Here is a 25,185-nt window from a genome sequence, read left to right on the forward strand (position 1 = left end):
GCCGTGGCATCGTGAATCGCTGACCGGAATATCCATAGGTTGATGAAGGGAAACTGTGTCCCAGGACTTTTCATCATTCGTCATCAGCGCCAATGATACCTCTTCAATTTGGCAATGGGCGAGCTGTAGGCAAATATCTTTACGCGCGTAATGCATAGCGTGTCGATTTCCATAGCCTGGATTCCTACCCGTATCCTCAGAGGCCTAGTGAAGTTGAGTTGCCACAGAGTTCTCATGGCAATTCAGCTCTATCCTTTTGATACCCACCAATGGTAATGCTCCAAAAGGAAGTAAGCATTTTGAGCGGTGGCTAGGAGTGACTCACCTAAGTCATGGTCTCGGATTAAACGTCGATGTTTTATAAATTTCCCTTGCCGAGCCGGCCGACAGCCAAGCAGGGTAGTCACAGATAAAGATGTTTGTTAGGTAAGTAGATTTTTCTCACGAAGAAACCCTTCAAGACCAGCAGTGAGTCAAGGGTGGATGATAGAACAGTAATCTCCCTAAGTTCGCAGACGTTTCGGGGGAGTTACCACGCGAGATTACTGGCAGCAGATTCAAGCCTTTGTCATACAACAATTGTCCCGCCTCAATAGAGGACAAGCCAAATCGGCTCGATGCCTTAACTGAATACCATGCGCATCTTGGAACCCGCTCGATTTCCCATATTTCCTCGGAGATGTCTGCAAAAACCCTGATCATCTGACCGACATATATGGAGAGTAACATTCTGTTCAGCTAGAGATAGGGGTATCTTGTCTGACGAGATTGCGAGCTTCGGCTCGCTTTCTATCACAAAAGATATACGATGCGATGTCACGATATGGATTTCTCCAGCAACACCAGATCCTTGAAACCTTGCTTCCACTTCTCGGTCTGTTCGGCAGTTGGTCTGGGCAGCGGGCTTCGCGCACAGCCGCCATATCCCATCCACGACTCGAGTCCGGCTTTTACGCCGACCACGCCTCCTTGAATGGCCGTCCAGTCGCCTTGCGCAACGATGTCCTGCATCTTTTGGGCTTCTTCATAATCTCCTGATTTGTACAAGTCAATAGTCTTGAGACAAGCCTTCGGTGCGATGTTGGCTAGTCCTGCCAAAATGCCGTGCCCACCGGCCACCAAGGACTGGATCGTGAAGTCTGCCGAACCTGCGAGGACCAAGAACTCTGGCCTCTCAGGGTCATAGTTTTTGGCCATCTTTCGCGTCGCCGCTGCCACACGGTTCAGCTTGCCGGTGTTACTACAAGTAAACTTGGCCCCAACGATCTTTGGGTGCTGCGCCAGCTTCATAATGATGTCGGATGAGAGGTCTAGCCCGCTGGCACCGCCTGGGAAATTATAGATAATCAAGGGTATCGGCGATGCGTCGGCCACCGTCGTAAAGTACTCCAGAATTGTCTCGGACGAGGGGGAGAAGAGCGGAGCATAGTACGACGGAGGCAAAACCAAGGCATAGTCACCGCCTGCTTCCCAAGCCTCGGCACAATGCTGGATAGTTTCACGCGTGCTCTGTGCGCCACAACCGACAATGATGGGCATGTGCGAGAAGCCAGCATCATTCAGGGCCTTCCGGGTCGTAGAGGTGACCAGCCGCCGCTCGCTATGCGTCAGGTGTACTGCTTCACCATTGGACCCTTGGGTGGCCAGTCCAGTCACACCAGCGTGAGCCAGTCGTACGGCGTGACGTGAAATGGCGGCAGTATCCACGTTTTCGGTAGACGGCTCGAAGAAGCACATGGTCGGCACGTACACGCCAGGAAGCAGCGGCCGCTCCATGCGGACGTCATCGTCAAGAGTGCTCTCGAAGGAACTGCTCAGTGACGCCTGCGATTCGGTGGGGGTAAAAGCATCCAACTTGATAGCCGATGTAGTACTCGGCCGTAGCGTTAGCTTGTTGAAGCCCGAGGTGTAGCTGCCAGTAGGGGACGGCATGTCGTTATGAGGTGCCATGGCAACACAGTTTGGCTGCAGTTGTGGTTTCCTATACCGTGGAGAGAACTGACTCTTGGGGCTGGTAGATCCTGGGAACTGCAAGAGTCCGAGAGCCAAGAGGTACCTGGGTTGACGATAGAAGAAGAATCGCTCCGGCGGGAAGACGATAATAAGCTTAACCTTGCGGGTTTGCGAGCAGGAGAAGAACGGAAGATGCACACATATATATACTTGAACTCAGACATGAGCGGGTATAGAGGAAGAGGCCTCGATTATGTAACGACGGGCGAAGGGAGGAGAGTGAGGTGAATGTACTGTGCATGGGCTCATCAGGTTGCTGACATGTGTGTACGCCACCGTGAATGGAAACTATTGACGGGATTCGTGCGTATATGATTCTGTCCATGGTCTCCCTGGAGCCGTTGGTATTTCCATATTTGCCATCAGCTGAACAATGGACTCGTTCTCACAGGGGCTGCGTAACTCCTAGTGCCATGCGGGTTAGGTGTAGAGTACCTTCCATGTACATGCATGTGCGTGAATGGGTAAAGGGCACCCAATATTCCAGGAGAATCCGGACGTAATTGACAGTCATGGAAGGGTGAAACTGGCTGCGCGATTCCGGAAAAGGGCCATGTCAAGTCTTGCGTGGGGGTTAGCCTCAAGGTTGGGGTCAGATGTACCAGGGTTGGGTGAGTGGAATGGAGGAAAAGAAGTACTGAAGTAACATCAACATGCCACTTTCTCACCATACCCTACCTTACATACGCACCAGCGGGACGGACGCAATGCACCCCGACAGATCATATTAGGTCAGGCCTGTCCATTAATCATATAGGTCACCTGGGACGAGGCCCTCGCAAAGAAAGAGAGCAAGCACGAAGTACTCGTCAGCAACATGTACCTACCTCAGGTTATCATGGATTGCGCCAGAGCTCCTTCCTCCCACGCAGTCTGGGCAATACACAACATGATGCGTAGCAGCCCAAAGCAAAGCCAGCTTGCCTTATTAATGGCCATCCGATGGGCTGTGTAAGGATGCATGTCAGTCATGTGAGGAAGGAACCACTGGCCGCCGCCTTTAATGAAAATGCTTGGAGAATATGAAAAAGGGCCGTCGCACCTGCAGCGCATGCATGCACGGGCATGAGCGAGCCAAGTGTGCCTATGTACTCTTCAAACTTCAAGCCAGTGTTCATGTGTTTGGGCGCTCTCCTCTATGCCTATATCTTTATCACTTCCAATCAACATACTAGATCAGGCGCCTACACAGTTACTTCGAACCTTTTAACTGTTACATTCTAGGTAGGCCAGCGCGAAGTTTATAGATCGAACCCCTTCTAATATATCCGATAGGGGGCTGTGCTTCGGGCTGCAAAGGGAGCGTGGTTTCGATTGGTGATTCTAAGATCAGTTTTCTACAGAAATAGGAAATGAATTTTCGGCGAATGAAATACTCAATTCCTAATCGGATAAATGAACGTGACCAAGAAGAAGCGGTGAATGCGTCGAATGGTTCCATCTCGGTCTCTCCTTGCTGATAATTCCTACAAACTCCAAGAAGGCTACCAACCCTTATCACAAGAAGCCCGAAACCCGTGGCCTCCACGTTCTGCCCCTGCCCTGGTGCAAATCGTTCGAATTGATGCGAATCCCCCAACATAAGCATAAAAAATAGACTAAGCCCTGCATTCAAGCCGAAGATCAATGTCAAATTTGACAGTCATGCCCCAATGCGGTTTGTAGGCTTTTGCCGGCTATCCATCCACCGTCCGATCTGCGTGCAGCTGCATATTGCTTTTTGCTGACAGGAAGCGTCGCACTCCAGCTTCGTTCCTTTGGATCATGAAAGTGCCTCGGATAGTGGAAGATGCTCTCTCTTTCGTTGCTTCGATTGCGTTGCTCTGACGTAGTAAGGTCTTGAACTGCTGAGACGGTGTACATCTATCTGTGCCCCAGGAGCCCAGCTTGCCAGACACGGCAGTCTCCTCCGAGGAAGAAGCAAGGCGACCCGATCAATCGTCTTGGTCATGGAATCAAGGTCGAGTTGGCTGTCGCTGTCGATCATTGTGCATTCCATTAGGCGAGGCTGTGCCCTCCTGCCGACTTCTTACAGGTCTGAGGGTGTGTATGGACTGCAGTGCCCAGCATCTCAAGTTCCTAAGCCCCCCTATTCATCTTACACGTATGTCACCCCATTATACACGTCCACCAGAAACTACACCGCATAGAGACCAAAAAGGAGGAGGATGCTCCATTCCTTCCCATGCCGCTCGGCTCTCCTCCATTTTGACTGCTTTTCTGGAAGTACATACCCCGCAGTCTCAGAAACATGGGGAAGTCGCGGAGTAGGCGGGGTTGTCAATCTTAGCATACCAGGTCCCTAAAACATGTAGCCAATAAGTCTTTGTGGAGGCACCTAACGAATCCACCTACTTACCTTGAGATTGGGTTCCGTATAGGCGAGAGGTAATTGTAGGCATTCGCGGCTGCCTTTCCCCTTCGGCGCTTTGTAGCCACGTCATCTCGGAGACAGCTCCAGATACCCAATCGTCGTTGTTTAGCCATGCCACGAACATCTTGATCAGCAAGCATGGCGATTCGAGACTGTATCAGCTGACATATAGCGTCCCGTTATACTCACTGCCTATTAAGACCAGTATTCGTACGACTTGGGTGTTGCAGCTGTTGGCATATGAGGGCCAATATAGACGCAATATATGATCGCGTGACTGCAACGCATTTGCAATCGCTGCTTGTTGCTTGCGTGGTTCCACTCACACATACATCAACCTCAGTATCATAAACAGTCAGAGTCCAGCGGAGTGATGTCCGCTACGTTCTAAGGTTGGCTGAAGAACGATGGTGAGTACATCTACCTACCTAGGTAAAGAAAGACCTGGTCCATACCTAGGGAGGTTACTGCTTACCTACCTACTTACCATGTACATACCGTTTCACTAACTCCCCAACTCCAGACCAGACGGGAGTCTTTAGTTTCCTATTACGACCTGGTTTGCACGGACTTATTTCCGACAATCTGGAACCACCTATCCTGCCTCGAGCTATTAGCATCGTCCGGCGTTCGGGCATCCAATCTTTCAGGGACTACGTGGTTCAATGGAAAACCAGAGCCTGGCACTGCCAGCCCATTGTCTCTCGCCTGCATTGATACCGGTCAAGCATTCTCAAAAATGGCTGTCTTTCTTTCCGGTGGAAAAGCATACTACACGCTGCTTCGAGGCGGTGAAGCCCGGTTATGGTATGTCTCTGTGGCTCCAGCTGAGAGCTGCGTACTCGAGCGAAGGATAACTGCATGCATGTAGATGTAGGTACTGACCCCCAAGACGGCGTCGGTCGGGCCATGTCGGAACCGATTGGAGCCGACTGCATCCTTGTCATGAGACGATATTCTCGGGCGACTGAGGCCCATGACCCCCACGCAGCCACGCTCTTCGTATCCGACATGTTGACAAGTTTGGTTGGCAAACGGGATCTCCCTCCCCTGCTCAACCGCTGTCTCCCAAGAAAAGTTCGGGTTGCCAGACTCCCAGGCTTCTACTTCTTATTCTAGAATCTAGGGATCGGCTTTCCGAACTCGGCAGTCAAACATTCCATGAGGGCAGGGTTTGCTAAACCCTGCTCACCCCAACCGGCCAAACAACCAACGAAGGCGGAGCTCATAGATCCAGCCTGCACTTTGTATCAGGAGAGAAATCACTGCGGTTACGGCTACATGGCTTGAACCCTCACAGATCACCTCTCCTTGTGTAAACTCCCCTGCTGCGGGGAGAATCTGGAGCTCATTCTGTCATATGATAATGTACACGCAGACGTGCTGTTGATATACTTAGAAGTCGATGATCGCGCTACGTCACATGGTCTGCATCGGGCCAGCGGCATCAGTCCATGTTACAAACGCGCGCATTCAGCAGACTGAGTATCAAATCATCGACCGGGAAACACGAATGACGCAGCTCTGTTGGGTTTCTTTGCTTACATGCATTTGCATTCATTCGCAAGCGGCGACGCTACGACCTACCATTTTCAGCTATCCCAAAATCCGACACAATGGTTATGAGGCGACGCCATGAACAGCTACGCCAATAAGCAGGGTGCGTGTCTGTATTTATCCTGGCTCCATTCGCCTCGAGCAGAACACGTATACTCCCTGGCGGATATATTTCGGTATCAATATGCTGCCGGCAGCGGCGGTGGTCGATACACAACGACTGTATCTTCTTCCGGTGACCTACAACTCTCTACAACATGACTTACAGGCTTTCCCCCCTGGGGCGGCCATGCATACCTCGTTGGCGGCAGCTGGCGCCCCCCGGAGCCGAGGCTCGCCCTCTCATCTTGTTTCGTATGCCTCTTCATGAATCAAAAGGAAAAGTGCAGCAGGTCTGGGCCGGAGTTGATAACATGATTGATGGGAAATCTTGACACACCCCTTTCCTTTCTGCTGATGATACACATTTCGATGCCCATCTGTTCCCACACCCCCCAAACGAACGCACCATCTCGGCCTGTACCCCAAGCCAAGAGTTTTACCTCCTTCCATGCAATGTTGTTGTCCAATGGGAGATTATAAAGATGTCCCACATTAGTCCATGTCAGGATCTCTGGGTGCCCAGCTTTGCCACCCCAATCCTACAGCACTAAGCTGTAGCCGTTCTTTCAGCTGAGTTTTGCCACGACAGCAGGAGCAGCCTCCGTATAGATGCAGCGAGACCAATTACAATGAGGACTACGGTTGGTGTTAGTAATGGGATGCTGAGAGTAGAGGACGGTCGTCACTAAGCAAGCATCGGGAACCAGTGTAGTATGGCGATTCGTATCTGCAGGAGGATCAACTTAGACTCGAATACTCCTGCTCTCTCTCGCTCTCTCTACTTTCCCGAGCAACTCCAATACCACGCATTCAATTGCCCTTGTCATCTATTATTATCTAGTATGCTATATGGTGGTCTATATCTGCATCTCTGCGCCTACGCTACGTGGCACCGCCATGGTTCTTGTGGTACCTGACCTAAGGGGTCGTATCAATTGGTGGTGGTTTGAAGGTAGCCTTTGCTGACTGGAGTCGTCACCGCCCTTTTAGTAGTTCGATACACCGGTTGGAGTTGATCATATAACATCAAATGATCAATAATGCCCTCCCTCCAGCTTTCGGACAGCTGCTGCGACCGGTTCGGGTTTCGCTGTTCTTCTACTCGCCGTTCTCCTCCGCGGAAACCCATTTCTTGATCAAACCATTTCTTTTGACTTGACTACCGTCACTTGATCAGCTCAAAAGATGACAGATCGCAGCAGAGAGGCTGGCAGGCAGTAGCCATTGAAACTGCGGTGGGCTCAGCCTGCCTGTATCTCTCGCCCACCGAAACAACTCAACTTGGCACGGCGGACATTTCATAGGTCCATCCATTCCAGGTGGTTCGAGCAGGAACTTCAAGATCTGACGCTGTTAGGGTGTCACAGAGCTCTGTCCTCAAAGTCAAGGCTCGTCATATGTGTAAAGGCAGCGGCCAAGATCAGCGGAGCGCTTTTGGGTTCGAAACGCAGGACAATATTCAGGCTGGCAGGCGCACTTACTAATCGAGCAACAGGAAAACGGCGTCCATCTGATAATCCACACGATTTTGTTCCCTCCCTTAGAATACTGGAACAAGTATAAGCTTACAGAATGCGATTGTGGTTGTGGCCGCCGATCTCTTCCGGCCGCCGTATTCGCCACTCCGTCGTCCTCGGAGGTCCGCCAAAACACTACATGACCGCGGCCAACGGACGGAATCTATTAAAAGACTAGAAAGAAGGCTCCGGGTCATTTCTGATGGGGTAACCTAGTACCTAGCCATGGCAATATCCGGAAGTCCACGTTGTCCGCCTTTTTACGTGAGTGATACGGGATACTCGAGGTTTATCAGTCATCATGGTATCCTTTGACAATTGCTTGTTAATTGTGACAAAATCACCTTGAATCGACATCCCTTCGTATTGGTGTATTGACTATATACTTTCGTAAATTCTGTGATAAAAGTCAAGGGATATATTGGATGAACTAATCGACAGCGATGGGAGCCGGTATTTTGCATTGACACATGTTGACAGCCTAATCTGTCAATGCAGTCCCAATTTCGAGGTTCCGACTCCAAGCAAAATAACAAGGAAAGGAACGACCGAGTGCCGATTTTAGCGCCCTGTCAAAGTGGCCCCTGCTAAATAAGACATGGAGAGTTTCTAATATAGTGCGTGCATTAACCTGGCAGGAGCCGAGGAAAGGGGTCGTCGTCGCCTTACAAACTTCGACAACACCCAGTCCATCATCGCATGTCCCTCTTCTCTACCCGGTTTTGCGTTTCCAGCATGTGCGCGCCACCGCGATCATGTTCTTCTAATGATCTATCAACATGCATTTGCTTGCCAGTGCTTCCTTCCTCCATCTTGAGGCTGAAACGGAACGGGCGTGTGTGGCTCGGCGGTGGCTCGCTCGGATCCGCAGCTGGCCGGAGTCGGTAAAGGGAACCCTGAAGATCTCGATCCCCCCGAGCTAAGAGAGGAGCGCAAAGGCAAGATGACGTGACGCAGCAGCACAAGCGCGACCGAAACCACCTGAGAAGCACTCACAGTCCCCAAAGGCCAAGCCTTTAAGCTTGCTCTAATTATCAGGGTCCTTTGGATATTGGGGCCCCTCTCACCTCTCGCTCGCTAGAATCCCCAGGACCTCGACAGAAACGAAAAAAAAGCCACGAGGGTGGGCCGACGACCCCGACAGCCCCGACTGGCCCGGGGGTGCAAGTGGGCAGCAGAGCAGGTTTGTTGGCGGCAGAGGCACAGAGGACGGGGATAAGGGAAACAAACCAACTTGCTGGGTCGGCTCTCCTCGTATTGTTTCTGGGATTATCACCTGGGGTCGCACGAACTGTGACCGTTTACTTGCATGATATCTGCACGGCTGGCCGGCCTGGCGGTCTATCATATTTTTTCCTTTCCTAATCTGTTTCGGTCTTTATGGGTCATCGGCCGATTCCTTGACCTTGGCCATATCTCTGCCTGCGTGTAAGTGGATACCGGCCGAGCACCTCTGATATATATTATCTTCCCGCAGTTGTCACTGTCTGGGGGACAGACAGAGGGCAGCATACTTTCTTGTCAAGCAAACCGGCTCCAAGAACACGCTTCCGCCTCGTGGAAGGAAGTAGCGAAGTGAATCTTCACCCCAATGCCAGAGCCATAAAGGAATCACGAATTGCTTTGCGAGTGATCAGCGCTGTTACTAGACAGCCAGGGAAGCCTCATCTCGTAAGAGCAAAGGCCGAATGAGAGATCCAATCCCACGATGGGATAGGGCGCATTGAATCGAAGCACGACTACATTGCTTGATAAACGTATAGCTTGTCGTCTATCGAAACCGCTTGCGTCCTGCCCTAGTGGACGCCTATCGACTATATACGCCCATAGTGCAGCCTGTATAGTCGTCCCACTACCACACCAGGCGCATTTGTATGTGTATCCCGGCCATCCCATCATTCACTCGCCGGAGTCACACACACGAATAGGTCGAACAACCCGGCCCTAGACGCTCACTATAACCACGGCCACGGCCACCACCACCACCTACTTACTACTGCCAACCGCGCACAACAAAAACTGGCCCCCATGTGCAAGGAGCTCTACCAGCGCTGGAACGGCTGCGACTGCTGGGGGTTCCTGCGCTGCGACCCATGTCGGCGCCTGTTCAAAGGCTGCCTGGGCCCCCGTGGCGACGAGGACAAGCACGTCGTGACGTGGAACGACGGCATGTGCAACGAGTGCTGGGAGCGGCTGCTCATCGAGGCGCGCGAGGAGGCCGAGGCGGCCAAGGCGAGGGATAATGGCCACCACCACTACAATCATAACCACCACAGCGCCGCCGTCACTACCCACCACGCCCGGCAATCGAACAAGCGCGGGCGAGAGGCCGAGGAGGCCGAGGACTTGGCGGCGGCGTCGGCGTCTTCGGCGTCCGGTAGGAGCTGGTCGCGGAGCGAGTCCGCTAGTACGCCGTCAAGTAACGGGATGGGGTTCTGGGGGTGAAGCTGCGGGGGTTGAGTGGCGGGGGTACGCGATGGGTGGATGTGCTTGTTCGCAAGGCGAGACTTGCATGGGTGTTGTTGAGTGTCGATGTCTCTACGATATCGACGAATTATAATATGGTGTAATGGCCGACCTGGAAGGACTGGTGGTGGTATTATACAATTAGGTGTATATTCTCTGGGGGGCCAGTTAGTTGTCTTAATACCCAATACGAGAGTTGCGGCCCCCCAAATAAAGAAAGATCATGCATCATCGCTTGTCTATCTTGTTTATATCGACCGTGGCCTGTGCTTCGAAGACCCGGACTCTTCGGACTGTTCCGGATCATCATCCTCTCCGTTGGGCGACCTCGTCCGCTGCCTTTGGAGCTGGGCAAGGGTCGCGCTCCTCGTGTGGGCGCGCTCAAAGTCGCTGAAGACGGTCTGGAACTCGCCCCGGCCCAGCCTCCGCACGGCCTCGACGGCTTCTTCGTTCGCTCTGTTGCCTATACCCGAAGGTTCCCTTTCACCATCATCATCTTCTTCTTGCTGTTCCTGCCTCGGTGAGTCTCCAGTCTTGGACAGGGCTACCGCCGCCGCCGTCTGCTCGGCCAACAACGCCTCCCAGCGCTTCATGTTGCCCCCGAGAAATTCGGACTTGGGCGGATTCCGCAGCAGGCTGATCTCGCCGTTCTCATCGAAGCTGTGGCGCTCCTGCATTAGGCGGTCGGCCGATGAGGGCGATCTGTCGTGTGTTTTGTGGCGGTTCGGGCTCACGTAGATGGCCCCCCTCCGACCCAGCGAGGGTTTGGGCGCATGTGTCCGCGCGGCGAAGTTCTCCGCGAGAATCTGTTGTTGTTGGCTTTGCGGCTCTTCTTCTTCTGGGTCATCGTCGTCGTCGTCGTCGTCTTCGCAGTCCGGAGGGGTGGTGACTGTAGTGGCCTTCGCGGGCGTATTCAGGCACAGCGGCGACGGCTGTCCGGAGTCGAGCCCTCCGCCCCAAGGGTCGCCGAAGGCCCTCGGCTGGATCTCGAGACCCGATAATCCGCCGGACGCGTGCAGGCTGCCATCTTGTCCTCGGACGGGGCGTCCGCACCGCTTGTCGAAAGGGGAACGCTCTCCCCCGCCCCTGGCCGTGTCGAAAGAAGAAGAGGAGACTGGGTCGGTCGGGCTGCTGCTCGACTCCCAGAGGACTTGGCGGAAAGAGGGGCCCGTTATGATGGGACTGCTGCCATTGTTGGGCGTCTGTGGCTGCTGCTGCTGCTGCTGGCCTCGTTGCGGCGGCGAGGGAAGAAGGGAGTCGCAGCTCTTTGCCTTCTTCTGTTGTCCAGTGTCGGCTGCGGTTGTTGCTGCTGCTGCTGGTGTGACCGCCTTGGATTGCCGTTTCCTGCCTCCGAGGGACTTAAAGAAATCCATATTGGCCCAAGATGACAACCGCGCCCCCTTCTGCATGGTTTCTTCCTAGTTAGGTCCGACAGTTGAGTACCTTGTTGAGAGCCTGTCGATTTCGGCGTCGATGCAGACTGCCTTGCGCTGTTGCCGAAGCCAAATTTCTGTGGGAGAGAAACGTTGAAGTCGCATACTGGTATTTCAGGATTGGAACCGACGCCAGTCAGATTAGAAAGCCGGTGCTTTTGGCAACCGGTGGCTTTCCCCTTAAACTGCATTCTGAGAGGCTTTGAGAACGAGGCATAGAGTTACGTGCGAAGCAGCAGATCTAGGTAAAAGGGCGAGGCAACCATTTAACTCACAATTACATTGCTCAAACCCGCGCAACGTACGGGAAACATGGAGTTTGGTATCCAGGAACCCCCTCATATCAAGAAGATCCTAAAACTTGTCATGTCAACTATTCATGTGGCGCAAAATGCTTATTCGCTTTCTCATTACAACGTGCCTTAGCACATTGAACGGGGTATAGTTTGTGTAAGCGTCGTATTCAATCATGGTTGGCTCCCACTCCCATTCTACGTGGTAAATGATTCCCCATTCTATCCTTCAGTAGTCTCCCGATCTTCCTCCTCCTCATCCCCCTCGTCACCCTCGCCCTGTCCCGGGACCCAGATCAGGATGTTGTCGCCCTCCCGCTTCATGCCCTCCGTCGGGATGATCTTAAGGACCTTCTGGAAGTACTTATCGCGCACCACAATCTGCGGGTTGATCCAGCTGCCGCCCTCGACCACGGGCAGCAGCCGGTACGTCACGGTCCGGCGCGCCACGGGGAGCACGTTGAGCGACGTCGTCTTGGCGCCGCTGAAGGCGAACTCGTCCGACGGCTCCATGGTGAGGCCGAAGGTGAGGAAGTGGGACGACGGGTTCTCAATCGTGATGTCGAGGATGATTATCTGCGGGGCCGCCGCCGACAGGGACGGCGTCGAGGGCGTGGTGGACTTCGGGGACGAGGGGGACGAGGCCACTGAGTAGTATACCGAGGCTAAGACTCGCGGCTCAGCCACAGTGACGTAAAAGGGGTCGAGCAGGAAGGGGGTGGCGTTTGGCGCTGAAGCCGGGTCGGCCGATGTGCGCCGCCATCGAATCATGAATTCTAGGTCCGCCGTTGACGGGTTACGGTCATCTAGGCTCAGTTTCTGGGCCACGAGATCGAAACGCGCTTCTTCCATCGTTTTCGGTGCCATCAGAATGCCATCCTCTGGTAAGGTTTGGTTTTTAGACGCCGAACATACAACCCCTCCCTGGGTACTCTTTACTTGCAGGTCAAAATCGACAACACGGAGGTCCTCCGTTGCAAATGAGCCGAACCGTGTGATAAGACACCACTTTTGTGCTAGACCACGGGGGCGGCTGAGGCTACCATCATATTCATCCAGCTCCTTGACAGCCTCGTGGTCAAACACGCTGGGCCATGGCTCACTGTGCAGTCGAGGCACCAGGTCATAGCTTGCTTCAAAGGGGTTGACAATGTTTAACTGGAAAGCCACAATCTGGACAATATGGGTGCCGGGGTCGGTGACCAGGGTATACCATGCTTTGATGGTAAGGTCGTAAGCCGTGGGTCGATTGATAGGATCGATGACCACGGTGGCTTTGGCGGACTTGGAAGCCTCAATCGTCCCGATGACTAGACCGTCAAGTTTGGCCTCTTCACCTTCGCCCGCACTGCTCAATTCTTCCGACTCGTCTTCGGCGTGTGCCTTGAAGTGCGGAACATCCTGTCCATAGAGGTGCACATCGAGCTTGGTATTGGCATCCACATCTTCCTCGTTGAGGAGATGGACTTCGACGTGGATGGGCTCGCCCGCGTAGTATTGTTTCAGAACGTTCACGAATTTGACTTCCATCTTTGGCGGCCGCGGCAGGACCTTGATGCTAAGCGGATTGGTCCTTGTGACTCTCCTCTTCGCAGGCGCGACATACCACACTTCGGTGGAATTGTCCTCTCGCAGTTTCATGGTATAGTTGAGCGTGAACGCTTCAGGGGCCAGCTTGACACGCACAGACGTAGCTTTTCCCTCGCCAGCTTCGCGAAGAGGTACGTCCACCTCAAATACCCGTGTCTGGCCTGCCGCTACGGTGAGGTCGTCATAGCCCTCGAGAACCGTGACATGAGAGGGTGATGAATCTTCTTCCGATTCGTCATCGGGCACTGCTTCAACTTCTAGGTTTGTTTCTGTCAAAGACGGAGAAGTCACTATCATTCCCTTGGGTTCCGAGCTGGTCGGCTTTGGACTAGATTTGTGTTTCAGATGCAGCGCTCGCAAGCTGCCTTCGAATTCGACATGGATTTCATCGAGGACGACTGGTGCGCTACCCGAGAAGGCTTTCGAGGTAATAGCAAGCTGAGCCGGGCATGTCTGGCCAGCTCTCCCCTCGGCGTGCTTGAATACAAACGAAGATTTGAGAAACGAGGTGATGGCATCATTGGCTAAGGAGACTTCTGGGGTTTCCTCAACTTCCACACCTTCAAGTGCTCTGTTCATATCATATTGCCATTGGGGCCGTCGAGTGTATTCTGAGGTCACTGTTAGCAACTCAACTTCGTGTGCAAGAACAAGGAGGAAGACTCACGTGAGTTCATCAGTTCCCAATCAATGGCGATTACTAGGTCTGCCTGGCCGGATTGAGCGGCCGCCTTTCTCAGTATCCAACTGAGCGACTCGGTGAGGTTCCACCAGCTCTCCGCTCGAAACGACATGGCTCGCCACACCGGCGTCAGGAATTCCAGCAAGTGTTTCCAGGCTCCAATACGCTCTAGCTCTACTGCACTCTCGAGTGCAACTTCTACAGCGAGACGCTTTTGCCGTCTCTTCAAGAATTCGCCAATAGCGAGATTGAGGTGAGTCAGTGCTTTCTGAGCATGATCTGTCCCCTGGCCCGCGAGAGGATACTCTTCATATGGTTCTGGGCACATGTAGGTGTCATACGAGTTGTAAGCAGTAATTGTCATTCTCTTTGTAACGGCCGGGTCTGGTGGCTTCCGGTCATCCTCTGGAATAGAGTATGCCAACTTCCGGCGGTCAAGTGTATGCCGAGCGGCAATACGGTACCAATATCCTGGATGGTGTAGCATTTCCCAGGGTTGTAGTCTCTCGGCAGATAGAGCTTTCTCAGGGGCCCGGAAAAAATTCAGGCCAGACGGTTCAAGTTCTGGGAAAGCGGTCTTCTCGACCAGTCGGGCCATAACCTCGGCCCATCGCGATTCCCAGGCTTGCCAGCCATAGTTCTGCGTACCGCGACCCCTTTGGTCCAAGAAATCCGACAACTTATACCGATGTGCTTGCCATCTTCGGACTGCAGCAGTGCTTTGCCCAGTCCACAAGAGGCACCGCAAGATGCGGACAGCAATCACATCAGCTAGTAAACGACCGTCATTGAACCTTGGACTCCAGCTAGGCACTGTTTCCAGCACATCGGTTCCAAAGAGAGACTCGTAAGCTTGCTCATAGGAGCGCACGGCTGCTTCCATATCTTGACGAAACTCGGCAAACACGGCTGCTTTGAAGTCATAGCGAACGTTCCAGCCCTGAAGTGATAGAGTATGCGAAGTGCCACTGGTGGGAGGTATGGTGGGCTGGGGTGCAACGCCTCGTCCCCTCTTCTTTCTGGTACGTCGGCCAAGGTCGCGGTAGTATTCGGTTGCTTGCGTGAAGACAGAACTCAGAACGCTGTCGGCAGCCACTTCCAGCTCGGCCTCGGATCGTTTTGTAGGAAGAACAAACAGAGATGTTTTCGGGTCCAAGCCAGTACCTCGTCTAATATGCTCAAGTCTCTCCTGGAAGGGCTCCATGGCGCCTGGCGCCTGGTCGCTAAGGATAACCACGGCCAGTCGGCACTTGTGGCCTGACTGGTGAAGGGCATGCTTGACAGCGTTGATATCGGTCTTCAGGCGATTGTCGTGTAGAGTAGCCAACGAAGGATCCGACGTCAGGTTGTAGAAGCACAAAAGGATGCTTGGGATAAACTCTTGGTGTTTCGCTAGCCATCTCGCATCTATAAGACCGTCTGGGTACAGTGTCGAGCCTGGGCTGAGCGGCGAGAAGGGCGAGTGCAAGACAGGGGGCGACAGAGGTGCTTCGTAGTCTTCCGGCAGACGTGCGCGTCGTGGCGGGAGGAGCAGTTCCTAGTATTGGGTTAGGTTCTCGAGCTCTGAGGCTGGGCGGAAGGCTTCATCTATACGACATACCCTGCCGATCGTCTTGATCTTGAACCTGTGCTTCTTGGTGGTCTCGCTCGGATTCCATGGCCAGCTGGTCGCATCTGCCTCCTGGATGTAATGCAATATCGTCTTGGCCTCGCGACCGTCTATCGGAGGTAGTTCTGATCGTACCAAGAAGCCATGCTCCTTCAGGTCTGGGTCGACGAGCAAGGGTTTCGTTGCACCGGTGCCCAGCCCCGATACAACCAGCAACGGGGCATTGTGATCGAGACTCCCGGCGGGATAGTCATCCATTGCTTCACTGTTTTCTTGTCGCGCTGCGCATGGAGGTCTTGCCGGTCATGTTCAAAAGGGAGGTTTGGGGGGTGCGTTGGGGATAGTCGGTCACTGAGGCGGTTGTTCAACAAACAGCTTGCATCGGCAACACCCCCAAGACTTTAATTTCTAGCGATCTGCCCACCACACATACCAGGTCACCTTTGAACACCACAATGTACGGTTAACATATATTTCAAGCAAACATCCAAATCTACTTATCCCATCACGTAGTAAGTTGTGCTGCGAGGCTTTATTGATCGATTCAGCGAGTGACCTCACAAACCACAGGGAACTGGTCGGGGTCTCGGCGGGTACAGCGACCGAGATTCAGGGCAGCTGAGAGCTGTGCCCCTCTGAACTCTGAGTTGGGGAGCCTCTTTTAGCACTGAATCATGTCGAATTGAAGACGCGAAGTCGGGGGTTCTTTTTGATAAATATGGGGCGACTCACCCTTATCACTTTATCCGTACGCTCTCACTCGAGGATAAGGCGGGCATACAGTTTGACAGTGGCCTGGCGTGGTGCTGCAGCTCCCCCATGCGCCGCTTACAGGTACCTTTTTCCGGGCTCGACGCGCGCAAAGCAGCGGGACAGGCACATTAAACCCATTTGATCATCGGCATTAGCAGCAGAGCGCAGCTCAGCCTTGTTCCCAGCCTATTACGAAAGTCTGCTGCCACCCTCTCTCCCGCCTCGGATCGTCTCTCGTTCACTCTCCAAATGCCTTTCAATCCGCTCTTGTTGACCTCGAAAGAAACGGCGCCTCTTATACATTGATGCATATACTCTCTCTGCTGGACTTACTTCGTTCAAATAACCAACTTTGCCGACCCTGCCTCCTCGCAGAAGCTCCCGAATCTTTTGCTGCTTCTTGAACCCTTCCTTAGCCGACGAGAAAATCGGGTGTTGTAGCGACCAGCGTTTTGCCCACCACCGCCCACCGAACCACGAGTCCATCGAGCCTTTATTCCAAGTCGACCGGCTTCCTATTGTCACTGCGACTCTAGCCATTCCACGGCTATTACACAGATTGGTCCCAGCGTAGCTGTCTTGTCCAACTAGCGAGCCGATTGTGTACCGCGGTATCGGCCGCGTCGCCGGTTACCATGGCTTCCTCCCAGCAGGTTCTCTTCGCCGAGACCGTGATAGCGATGAAGAAAGCGATTAAGCGGAAAGCATATGGTAAAGAGTTCACCCAATCAGCCCTTTTTGGAAGCCAGCAGCTAATGCGCCCGGTGCTCTCTTCAGAATCCGACTCCGACGAAGAAATTGACCACCATGGCAACCGAGGCCAGAAGTTAAAGAAGCGTGCTAGATTTGTCCACGAAGGGCAACTCGCGCCCCCATCCGGCCCCGAAGTTTACAGAGAGGTATGTACCTGACAGGCGTCCGGCATCGTCGCATTCCTCTAATCGCCTACTTCTAGATTGTCAACCATGGCGGCTACGAAAGGGCAATCATTAACCGAAACCCACCCTTGGTCGACGAAGAAGGCTACGAGCCTGAAAGCGACGACGAAGATTACGAAGAGCGAATGCAGGAAATAATGGCCTCGTCGTTTCAATTCAATCCTTATGCCAGCGTAAGGCTAGAAAGTTCGTCGACCTGAATCCCCTCGTGCTACCAGCGCGTCGCTAACGTCGGCCCTCACAGCTATACTCGCACCTCTTACCTCAGTGACCGACCTCTCATCACACCCGACACTCGCCCGCCCTTACACTTCTAAGACGTTAACCGATCTCACAACGCAAGCTTGCAACATTATGCACAAGGAAAATGCAGCGCTCTGGAAAGTGAAACACCTCCTTACCAAACTCACTGGCGACCATGTATGGGTTCCCTGTGAGCTCATGATCGGGCCCAATGATCTCGACATGTATCGCGATGACTACCTCACCAATGGCCTTTCTAAAGCTTCGGCATCTTCCGAGGCTGCTCACCTAATGCTGGAGAGGGCGCTAGGTGGAAATGGACAGCCTTCGGCAGATGAAGAGGCGCCGTCCGCGAATAATGACGGCATGGGCTCGCGCAACGAGGACAGTGATGCCGATGCTGATACTTCAATGGTGGATGCGGACGGTCCTCTCAACCCCAAAACCAACGGTAGCAAGGACACTGATGAAGATGGTGGGGATTCAAAAAGGTCGCCAGAAATAGATGAAGACTCCCGGCCGCCTACGGGCATTTCGCAGCAAGGAGAAGGCGGGGCCTCAAGGCCAGACTCCAAGATGTCGGATACTCGAGGCGGAGCTGTGACGAATGGCGATTCCAATAATGGCAACCTTCTCCAGAAAGCTCTGCTCAATGGAAAGGATGCAAATCGGATGGCTGAGAGCACGACTTCGACGACGTCGGATGGGCTTGATGAAATGTTTATTCATCCCATTTTCATTGCGCCCCGTTCAGCCCACCCTGATCGAGACCTGGGCATACCAGAGGCCGAGGCGGACGATGTGCGGCGGCTTCTGCAGCTATGGGTGCAAAAGCAGGAAGAAGTATGTCGAGGCGCAAAGCGGTTATATGAAGGCCTCCTCCGTGCCGATAGGCTAAGGAAAACCGTTTTCCAGTGGTCAAAGTATGAGGCACATGCCGGGCCCAACCGCGACATGTCGGACGGCGAGGACTGGTACGACAAAGAGGAGTGGGGTCTCGACGAAGACCTCAAAAAGGGCCAAGACGAGGAGGAGGAGGATACCACACAACCAACCAAGAAGACGAGAACACGAAGGTAGTCTTGGCGACTGTGCGATGTTATTTTACCAGGGAGCATGATGGATACGTACTTTTACTCTTTTATTTGTTTGACTGGGCATGGCGAATTGGCGAGCAGAATACCCGGGATTTCTTCCTGCAGAGATCCCATTAGCATACTATAAATCGATGAATTCTGAGACGGCGTTTTCTTGAAGACTTGTACGTAGTACCGAGCTTGCAATGGACTTTTCATGAACTCGTAATGAAGAGCACACCCAGTCTTGCTCGGTGATTTGGTCTGCTTCAGGAGACTCTAATGGCGGATGTTGGCTCGATTGCAAGATGTGCGACACTTCAAACTGAATGAGTGCTGTATGCCGAAGCCCACCGGTTCAATAGCCATGCTTCGGGCAACTTAGCCGATGTAAGCCTTGGTAGCGAGGGGTTGGGGTTGGTCGAGGAGAGGCTATGGGGGGAGGGGTGTTGAATGCGGAATGACGCTATGGGGCTCTCCCACAGGGGAACAAAAGACAAGCTCGGCTTCCCTCCCGCACTCACATGAGAAGGAACAAACACCGTTGCCAGTTCTGTTCGTTTGGGAAACGTTGCCTCCTTCATCCAGCTGCCTACCTTTAAATTGTGGTAAAAAAAATCGTGCCGTGACATATCTCTACTGAAAACCAACTTCCAACCAACAACAGTTTGCTACCATGGCGCCTGTCACAGTTGAACCCGCCCAGCTGGTGGACTTCAGCCAGCAGAGTCTCCTTAGTACGTCATAAGCCCCGGAGCCTGTTCGTTGCATGAATGAAGCTCCCATTCATTCTGCTGGGTCTAGCAGTATATACATACTAACACTCGCCCTTTCCAGTCTCGGCCTGTGCCATCGCCTTCAACCCTTTGTTCTGGAAGTGAGTGTAGATAAGCGCTTGTGTCTGCATCTGTGATGGATTGAAAATGAAGTGAATACTAACACGAGGGCGGCTGCCCCCGTCTTTCAGCATCGTGGCCCGGAGGGAGTACCGCACCCGCTTCCTGACCAAGGCGTTTGGCGGCAACGCCCAGACCGCGTGCTACGCCCTCGCCGCCACCATCTTCTCGCTGGGCCTGTTCCGCGACTTCCTGTACGAGCGCGCGCTGCGGGCGCAGCCGTCGCACCCGCTCCTGGCCAACGAGCCCGCGGTGAAGTGGTTCGCCTACGGCCTGCTGGCGACGGGCAACGTGCTCGTCGTCAGCTCGACCTGGGCCCTGGGCATCACGGGCACCTTCCTGGGCGACTACTTCGGCATCCTCATGGACGCCATGGTCACGGGCTTCCCCTTCAGCGTCACCGACGCGCCCATGTACTGGGGCTCCACCTGCAGCTTCCTCGGCACCGCCCTGCTCTACGGGAAGCCCGCCGGCCTCCTCCTCACCGCCTGGGTCTACGTCGTCTACAAGGTCGCCCTCGCCTACGAGAACCCCTTCACGGCCGAGATCTACGCCAAGCGGGAGCGGCGGCGGGCCCTGGCCGGCAAGGGCGAGGTCAAGAAGACCCGGTAAGGGCAGCCTCGTTGCGCTCCGTCCAGCTCCCGTCAAACATCCTTGATCTCATGCTTGGCACAAATACGATCACTGTGTTTGTTGTCTCGGTTTCCAGGTCATACAGTCAGGCTCGGGCGCAGTGCGCTTTATAGTGAGTGGTGCAAGGCGCGGCAAGGCAAAGTGGTCACGAGGGGAGAAGACTAGTGCACAATAGTGGTTAGGGGCACACAAGGTTAGCGGCGAGTCGTGGGTGCAGAGCGGACATCCTTTCGCACGGCGTTTTGGGGAAAACTCGCGATGTTATGGTTGGAGCTTAACTAGTACTTACGACTACTTGCTCCAACGGTCTACGGAGATAGGCAGCAGTGTAATGGTCAGATAGAAAGCAAATCAAGAAACCGTGGTTCAACACTCGCAGAATGCGCTCGAGACACCAGATTTCGGCAGCGAACATGCTTGGCGAACATGCTTGTTCCCCAAGGTCACGGTACCGCTTGGAAGAATATAAGAGAAAAGGGGGAGAGGCTTGGGAAAAGAAGCCATGGCTGATTGCTTGACTTCGCCCGAGTGCCTACCGGCGTTGGACCTATGGCTCTCACTTAAATATCCATCCGATGTACTGATGCACCCTCAAAGACTAATGGGCACTTCAAATGATATACACGTTGATCCATACTGGATACAGACATGGATGTTTAAAGCTTGAACGATATGTCGGGCTATTTATGTAGCAAAAGGAAAAACAACATCTTGAATGGCTAGAGATAACTGTACAAGCAACCTCGGTCCGGAGGGAGGCTGTTGGCTGTTTGTTATCGTCGCGTGACGGGAGACGACGGCGGACGCCCAGTCAAGTACGCCGCTATGGATGAGCTTACGGGGGAAACCGTAGCCCAGGGCTGCAGATTCTGGGGTAGTGGGGGATTCCCTAGGTCCTTAGCGGCTGAAAGGCCTGGAATTCCGACGAGTCCCTCTGCGCCAGCCGAGCCCCGGGCCCTGCCAAAGATCCAGCGACGAATCATATATTTCGGATGACACCCTGATCCCTTGGTAAAGCTTGAGTGCTGCTATACATATCTCATATCTCCTTGCAATTGAGAATTCACTACTCATTTTCTTTACTTACTTCACTTTGGTCCGTATACTGGAATGAAATAACTGTTTCTTGGTGGATTTAACTAGAGAGGGAAAGTCGCGAAAAACACGCCAAAGCGGCCAAAGCGACGCTGAGATAGAAAATTCTCTCGGGGCCAATTTACTAACACAGCAACCAGAAAGGAGTCGGCTTGGCACTGTACCCACCCATAGAGAAGTCGCGAGTTTGGATGGATATATCGAACCACCACCTGACCCTTGCGCTTCTCCGGTATTGCGCGGTGCATCATGAACAAGACTTCGCGGACAGACGAGCCTTACGAGGGCGAAGGCCACAACCAGAGCCCCAACGCCTTCTCCAATGACCTCACGACTAACGAGGACTTCAACGGCATCGTCAACACGCGCGCCCAGCGGGACTCGGACTCCCGGGTCGTGAGCGACACGGGCCAATCCATTGCACAGGCCGCGACGTCCCTCTCGGAAACCGACGACATGGCCAAGCAGAACGGCGGCGCGCGCAACTTGGCCGGTCGGCATAGCGCCACCGGCCAGTCGCCTGGGCGAGTGTCTTCGGACGCCCAGGTGCGGGACTCCTTCTCCTCACAACGGCAACGCGCCTCCCCCAGGCTTGCCAGTTGAGAGCGGCAGCGGGAAGAGTCCTCTAGCACGGGTCAAGCACGTACTTGTGACTTTTTCCAAGTTCGTCGGACCCGGTTTCCTCGTGTCGGTCGCGTACAGTAAGTCAAACCCTCATGCCTGAGTCACGGGCTTTGCTTGTCGCAGAGCTGGCTGCAATCGTTTATGCATATTTTAACTATCTACACGTTCCTTTCACAGAGCAAGAAGACGTATTTTTAGACTATAGCTAATCATTTACCAGTCGACCCTGGAAATTATGCCACCGATATTGCGGCCGGAGCTTCATACCGCTTCCGGTTGCTTTTCATCATTCTGATGAGCAACTTGTTTGCCATCTTCTTACAGAGTCTGTCTATTAAGCTGGGCACTGTCACGGGGCTGAACCTCGCCGAGGCGTGTCGCGCACACCTCCCGCGTTGGCTAAACTACTTCTTATACTTCATGGCAGAAGCGGCCATCATCGCCACTGATATCGCCGAGGTAGGCTTCCCCCCTTTTGGGCCCGACGCCAAGTATATTGTCTGACAATCGACCAGGTCATTGGCACAGCTATAGCCTTGAATCTGCTTATACCGAAGCTGCCCCTTGTAGGCGGCTGCGCCATCTCCATCATAGATGTGATGATCATATTAATATTCTATCGTCCTCAAGGATCGATGAAGGGCCTTCGAAGCTTCGAGTTCTTCGTGATGATCCTCGTCCTGGCTGTGGTTATCTGCTTTTGCGTTCAGCTGTCTCTCATCAAGGACACATCACCCGGCGAGGTTTTCAAAGGCTTTCTCCCAAACAACAGCATTACCGACTCGCAGGGTTTGTACCAGGCATGTGGCATTCTTGGAGCGACCGTCATGCCGCATTCTCTCTACCTTGGCTCAGGGATCGTGCAGAGCCGCTTGCGAGAATACGATAATAATAACGGGCTGCTTCCCACGGAACCGGCCTCGGCGGCCAGCAGTTTGCAGGATGGGAAGACGGGCGACAAAACGTTCTACATTCCGAGTCTCCAGGCGATTCAGCACTCGCTGAAGTACTCGTACGCCGAGTGCGCCATCTCGCTCTTCACCTTTGCGCTGTTCGTCAACAGCGCAATCCTCATCGTCGCGGGCGCGAGCCTGTACCAGAACCCGGACGCGCTCGACGCCGACATCTTCGGGATCCACCAGCTGCTGTCGGCGAGCATCAGCCCCGGGGCGGGCACCGTGTTCGCGCTGGCGCTGCTCTTCTCGGGCGTCTCGGCGGGCATCGTGTGCACCATCTCGGGCCAGATGGTGAGCGAGGGCGCGCTCAAGTGGCGCATGAAGCCGTGGCTGCGCCGCCTCATCACGCGCAGCATCAGCATCACGCCGAGCATCATCATCGCCGGCGCCGCGGGCCGCGAGAAGCTCAACGACGCCCTGACGGGCAGCCAGGTGGCGCTGAGCATCGTGCTGCCCTTCGTCACGGCCCCGCTCATCTGGTTCACCTGCTTCAACAAGTACATGACGGTGCGGGCCGGCGCGGCCCGTTTCGAGCGCGAGGACAGCCAGGGTAACCTGGCTTCGGCCTACGCGTCTTCGCGGAGCCGCCGGGGGCTGCAGCAGGCGTCGTCGGGGGAGGAGGACGACGAGGAGCGGGCGACGGACCAGCGGGTCGTCGGGTCGGTGGTCAAGCTGGCCAATGACTGGTGGGTTTGCATCCTGGCCGTCCTGATCTGGCTGATCATGGCCGTCATGAATGTGGCCAACCTGGTCTTGCTCGGCGTCGGCGCGAACTGAGGGACAACAGTTAGTTCCGTATTTCCGGGCATGAGCTTAGAACAAGATTTCGAGATCGCCGGATATATCGCGTGCTTGTACGTTCCGACCGAAAGACATATATCAAGGGTCCCCATGTTGATGACATCAAGCCGTTTATCTCAAAAGGGGGACACCTGGGGATCGCGAAAACAATTAGGAGGTGATGTTCGCATTAGTTGAAGACTGCCTGCTCAATAAAACGGCGGGTGGGTCAAATCTTGCAAAAGGGGTGTCCAATGAGGTAGATCTTAGTATACAACTCCAAGTTTGATATCGTGAGAATACCATCGCGGGGCGGGGTGTTTGGGTTGCTGTTGTTGCTGTTGTTGTAATCATCATCTGAACCCAGCACGGCCTGCTTGCGTGTCTCGGCGCCCGAGAGATGTAAGTCGTCCTGGTTCAGACCCTGCAAACGGCTTGAGACAGACAGATTGGCAGGAAACGGGCTGGGTCTGTTGATCATAATATACACAGTGAAACCTTACTAGACGAACAGAAAGAGGAACTGTTTCTATATGCGGCAAATATACACATGTATGCACGTGTTATTCCAACTACGACTCTGAACATGTCCACGCGAGCAGGCAGAGAGGCAGTGATGGTTAGCCAGACTTCATGTTCCACTTGGAATACACCTTCGATGCTTATCTTTCACCACCGCCATTGATGCAAGATCGTGGTATATAGCACTGATAGCATTTTGGTAGTCTCGCCGCTCCAGATTTTGCGTCTTCTCCTTTCACGCCTCACAGGCACTGAAATTGTCATCAATTCCGTCCGCTAGTTATTCCATCGCCATTTCTCCTAGTCTATCAATAGCCAACTACACATCCCACCACTGACCAGGCTGCTGGTCTATGCAACTAGTTTGATAATGTAGATTTCCCGCAGATATCAAATATGTAGTTGGCCTGCAAATCAATACTGACTGTAGGGTAGCGCTATGGGTTTCCCTTTGATGACGAGGTGCAGACTTGGATTGCCGATCTATGCGTGTAAGTCCGGCATGGGCCGCCTTTTCTCCCTGCTTTCTGTACGTGCTGTACCAATTGTCATCAGGGGACCCCTTTTCTACCGGCAGTACGGCAAGTCTTACACCTCAATTGACACCAAGGTGAACGGTCGCGGGCAGCGGTGACTCTCACCCCAGCCGGTGAGCTCCTATGTAGGTATTCGCAAACCCGGAGACTGGAGTGGGAGAGTGGGTGTCTAGTCTCAGGGCTAGAGCGCAATTCCGAAGGCGTGCTTGCTGGTGTTTCCGTACGTATGTACATACCCTGAACACACACACATGGCCAACACTCTCGCGTCGTATACAACGTAGTATCCCAAGACATATCGTGAAACTCACCGAGCTCGGACGAACGACGTCCCTCCCCCTCCTCAGCCGCTCGCTACCAGAAGAAAGAACCCTTCGTTTGTTGATTTGCCAAGCGACCGAATTGGCCGCGTGGCGCAAAGCTTGGCCTACTTTCGCAGCCCGGGAACTCAGGGGCTGCGTGGGGGGCCGACAGCCGAAAAGGGAAACTCTGATGGT

At 53.8% G+C, this 25,185-nt stretch overlaps 7 protein-coding genes across 7 annotated transcripts; 4 read left to right on the forward strand and 3 right to left on the reverse strand.

Annotated features, from left to right (window-relative positions):
• Window positions 1–816: 816 nt before the first annotated feature.
• On the reverse strand, window positions 817–1,950 carry PG985_002146 (uncharacterized protein; the record flags this gene model as incomplete). The annotated part of the gene is made up of 1 exon (XM_066821915.1): window positions 817–1,950. One exon carries the CDS (start codon window positions 1,948–1,950, stop codon window positions 817–819), a length of 1,134 nt encoding a protein of 377 aa, XP_066689347.1.
• Window positions 1,951–9,591: 7,641 nt separating this feature from the next.
• PG985_002147 (uncharacterized protein) lies at window positions 9,592–10,008 on the forward strand (the record flags this gene model as incomplete). Its single annotated transcript, XM_066821916.1, has 1 exon — window positions 9,592–10,008. The coding sequence occupies one exon, from the start codon at window positions 9,592–9,594 to the stop codon at window positions 10,006–10,008; it is 417 nt and encodes a 138-aa protein (XP_066689348.1).
• Window positions 10,009–10,277: 269 nt separating this feature from the next.
• On the reverse strand, window positions 10,278–11,402 carry PG985_002148 (uncharacterized protein; the record flags this gene model as incomplete). The annotated part of the gene is made up of 1 exon (XM_066821917.1): window positions 10,278–11,402. One exon carries the CDS (start codon window positions 11,400–11,402, stop codon window positions 10,278–10,280), a length of 1,125 nt encoding a protein of 374 aa, XP_066689349.1.
• Window positions 11,403–11,977: 575 nt separating this feature from the next.
• Window positions 11,978–15,894, reverse strand: PG985_002149 (uncharacterized protein; the record flags this gene model as incomplete). Its single annotated transcript, XM_066821918.1, has 3 exons — window positions 11,978–13,956; window positions 14,013–15,564; window positions 15,628–15,894. 3 exons carry the CDS (start codon window positions 15,892–15,894, stop codon window positions 11,978–11,980), a joined length of 3,798 nt encoding a protein of 1,265 aa, XP_066689350.1.
• A 1,130-nt stretch (window positions 15,895–17,024) lies between these two features.
• On the forward strand, window positions 17,025–18,650 carry PG985_002150 (uncharacterized protein; the record flags this gene model as incomplete). Its single annotated transcript, XM_066821919.1, has 3 exons — window positions 17,025–17,288; window positions 17,345–17,513; window positions 17,596–18,650. 3 exons carry the CDS (start codon window positions 17,025–17,027, stop codon window positions 18,648–18,650), a joined length of 1,488 nt encoding a protein of 495 aa, XP_066689351.1.
• Window positions 18,651–19,322: 672 nt separating this feature from the next.
• PG985_002151 (uncharacterized protein) lies at window positions 19,323–20,154 on the forward strand (the record flags this gene model as incomplete). The annotated part of the gene is made up of 3 exons (XM_066821920.1): window positions 19,323–19,383; window positions 19,484–19,523; window positions 19,614–20,154. 3 exons carry the CDS (start codon window positions 19,323–19,325, stop codon window positions 20,152–20,154), a joined length of 642 nt encoding a protein of 213 aa, XP_066689352.1.
• Window positions 20,155–21,519: 1,365 nt separating this feature from the next.
• On the forward strand, window positions 21,520–23,627 carry PG985_002152 (manganese transporter; the record flags this gene model as incomplete). The annotated part of the gene is made up of 4 exons (XM_066821921.1): window positions 21,520–21,816; window positions 21,935–21,971; window positions 22,115–22,353; window positions 22,410–23,627. 4 exons carry the CDS (start codon window positions 21,520–21,522, stop codon window positions 23,625–23,627), a joined length of 1,791 nt encoding a protein of 596 aa, XP_066689353.1.
• Window positions 23,628–25,185: the final 1,558 nt, after the last annotated feature.

Source organism: Apiospora marii (assembly GCF_038362585.1).
Source record: "Apiospora marii strain CBS 49790 chromosome Unknown utg000002l_segment0_segment0, whole genome shotgun sequence".
In the NCBI taxonomy this organism is placed as follows: domain Eukaryota; kingdom Fungi; phylum Ascomycota; class Sordariomycetes; order Amphisphaeriales; family Apiosporaceae; genus Apiospora; species Apiospora marii.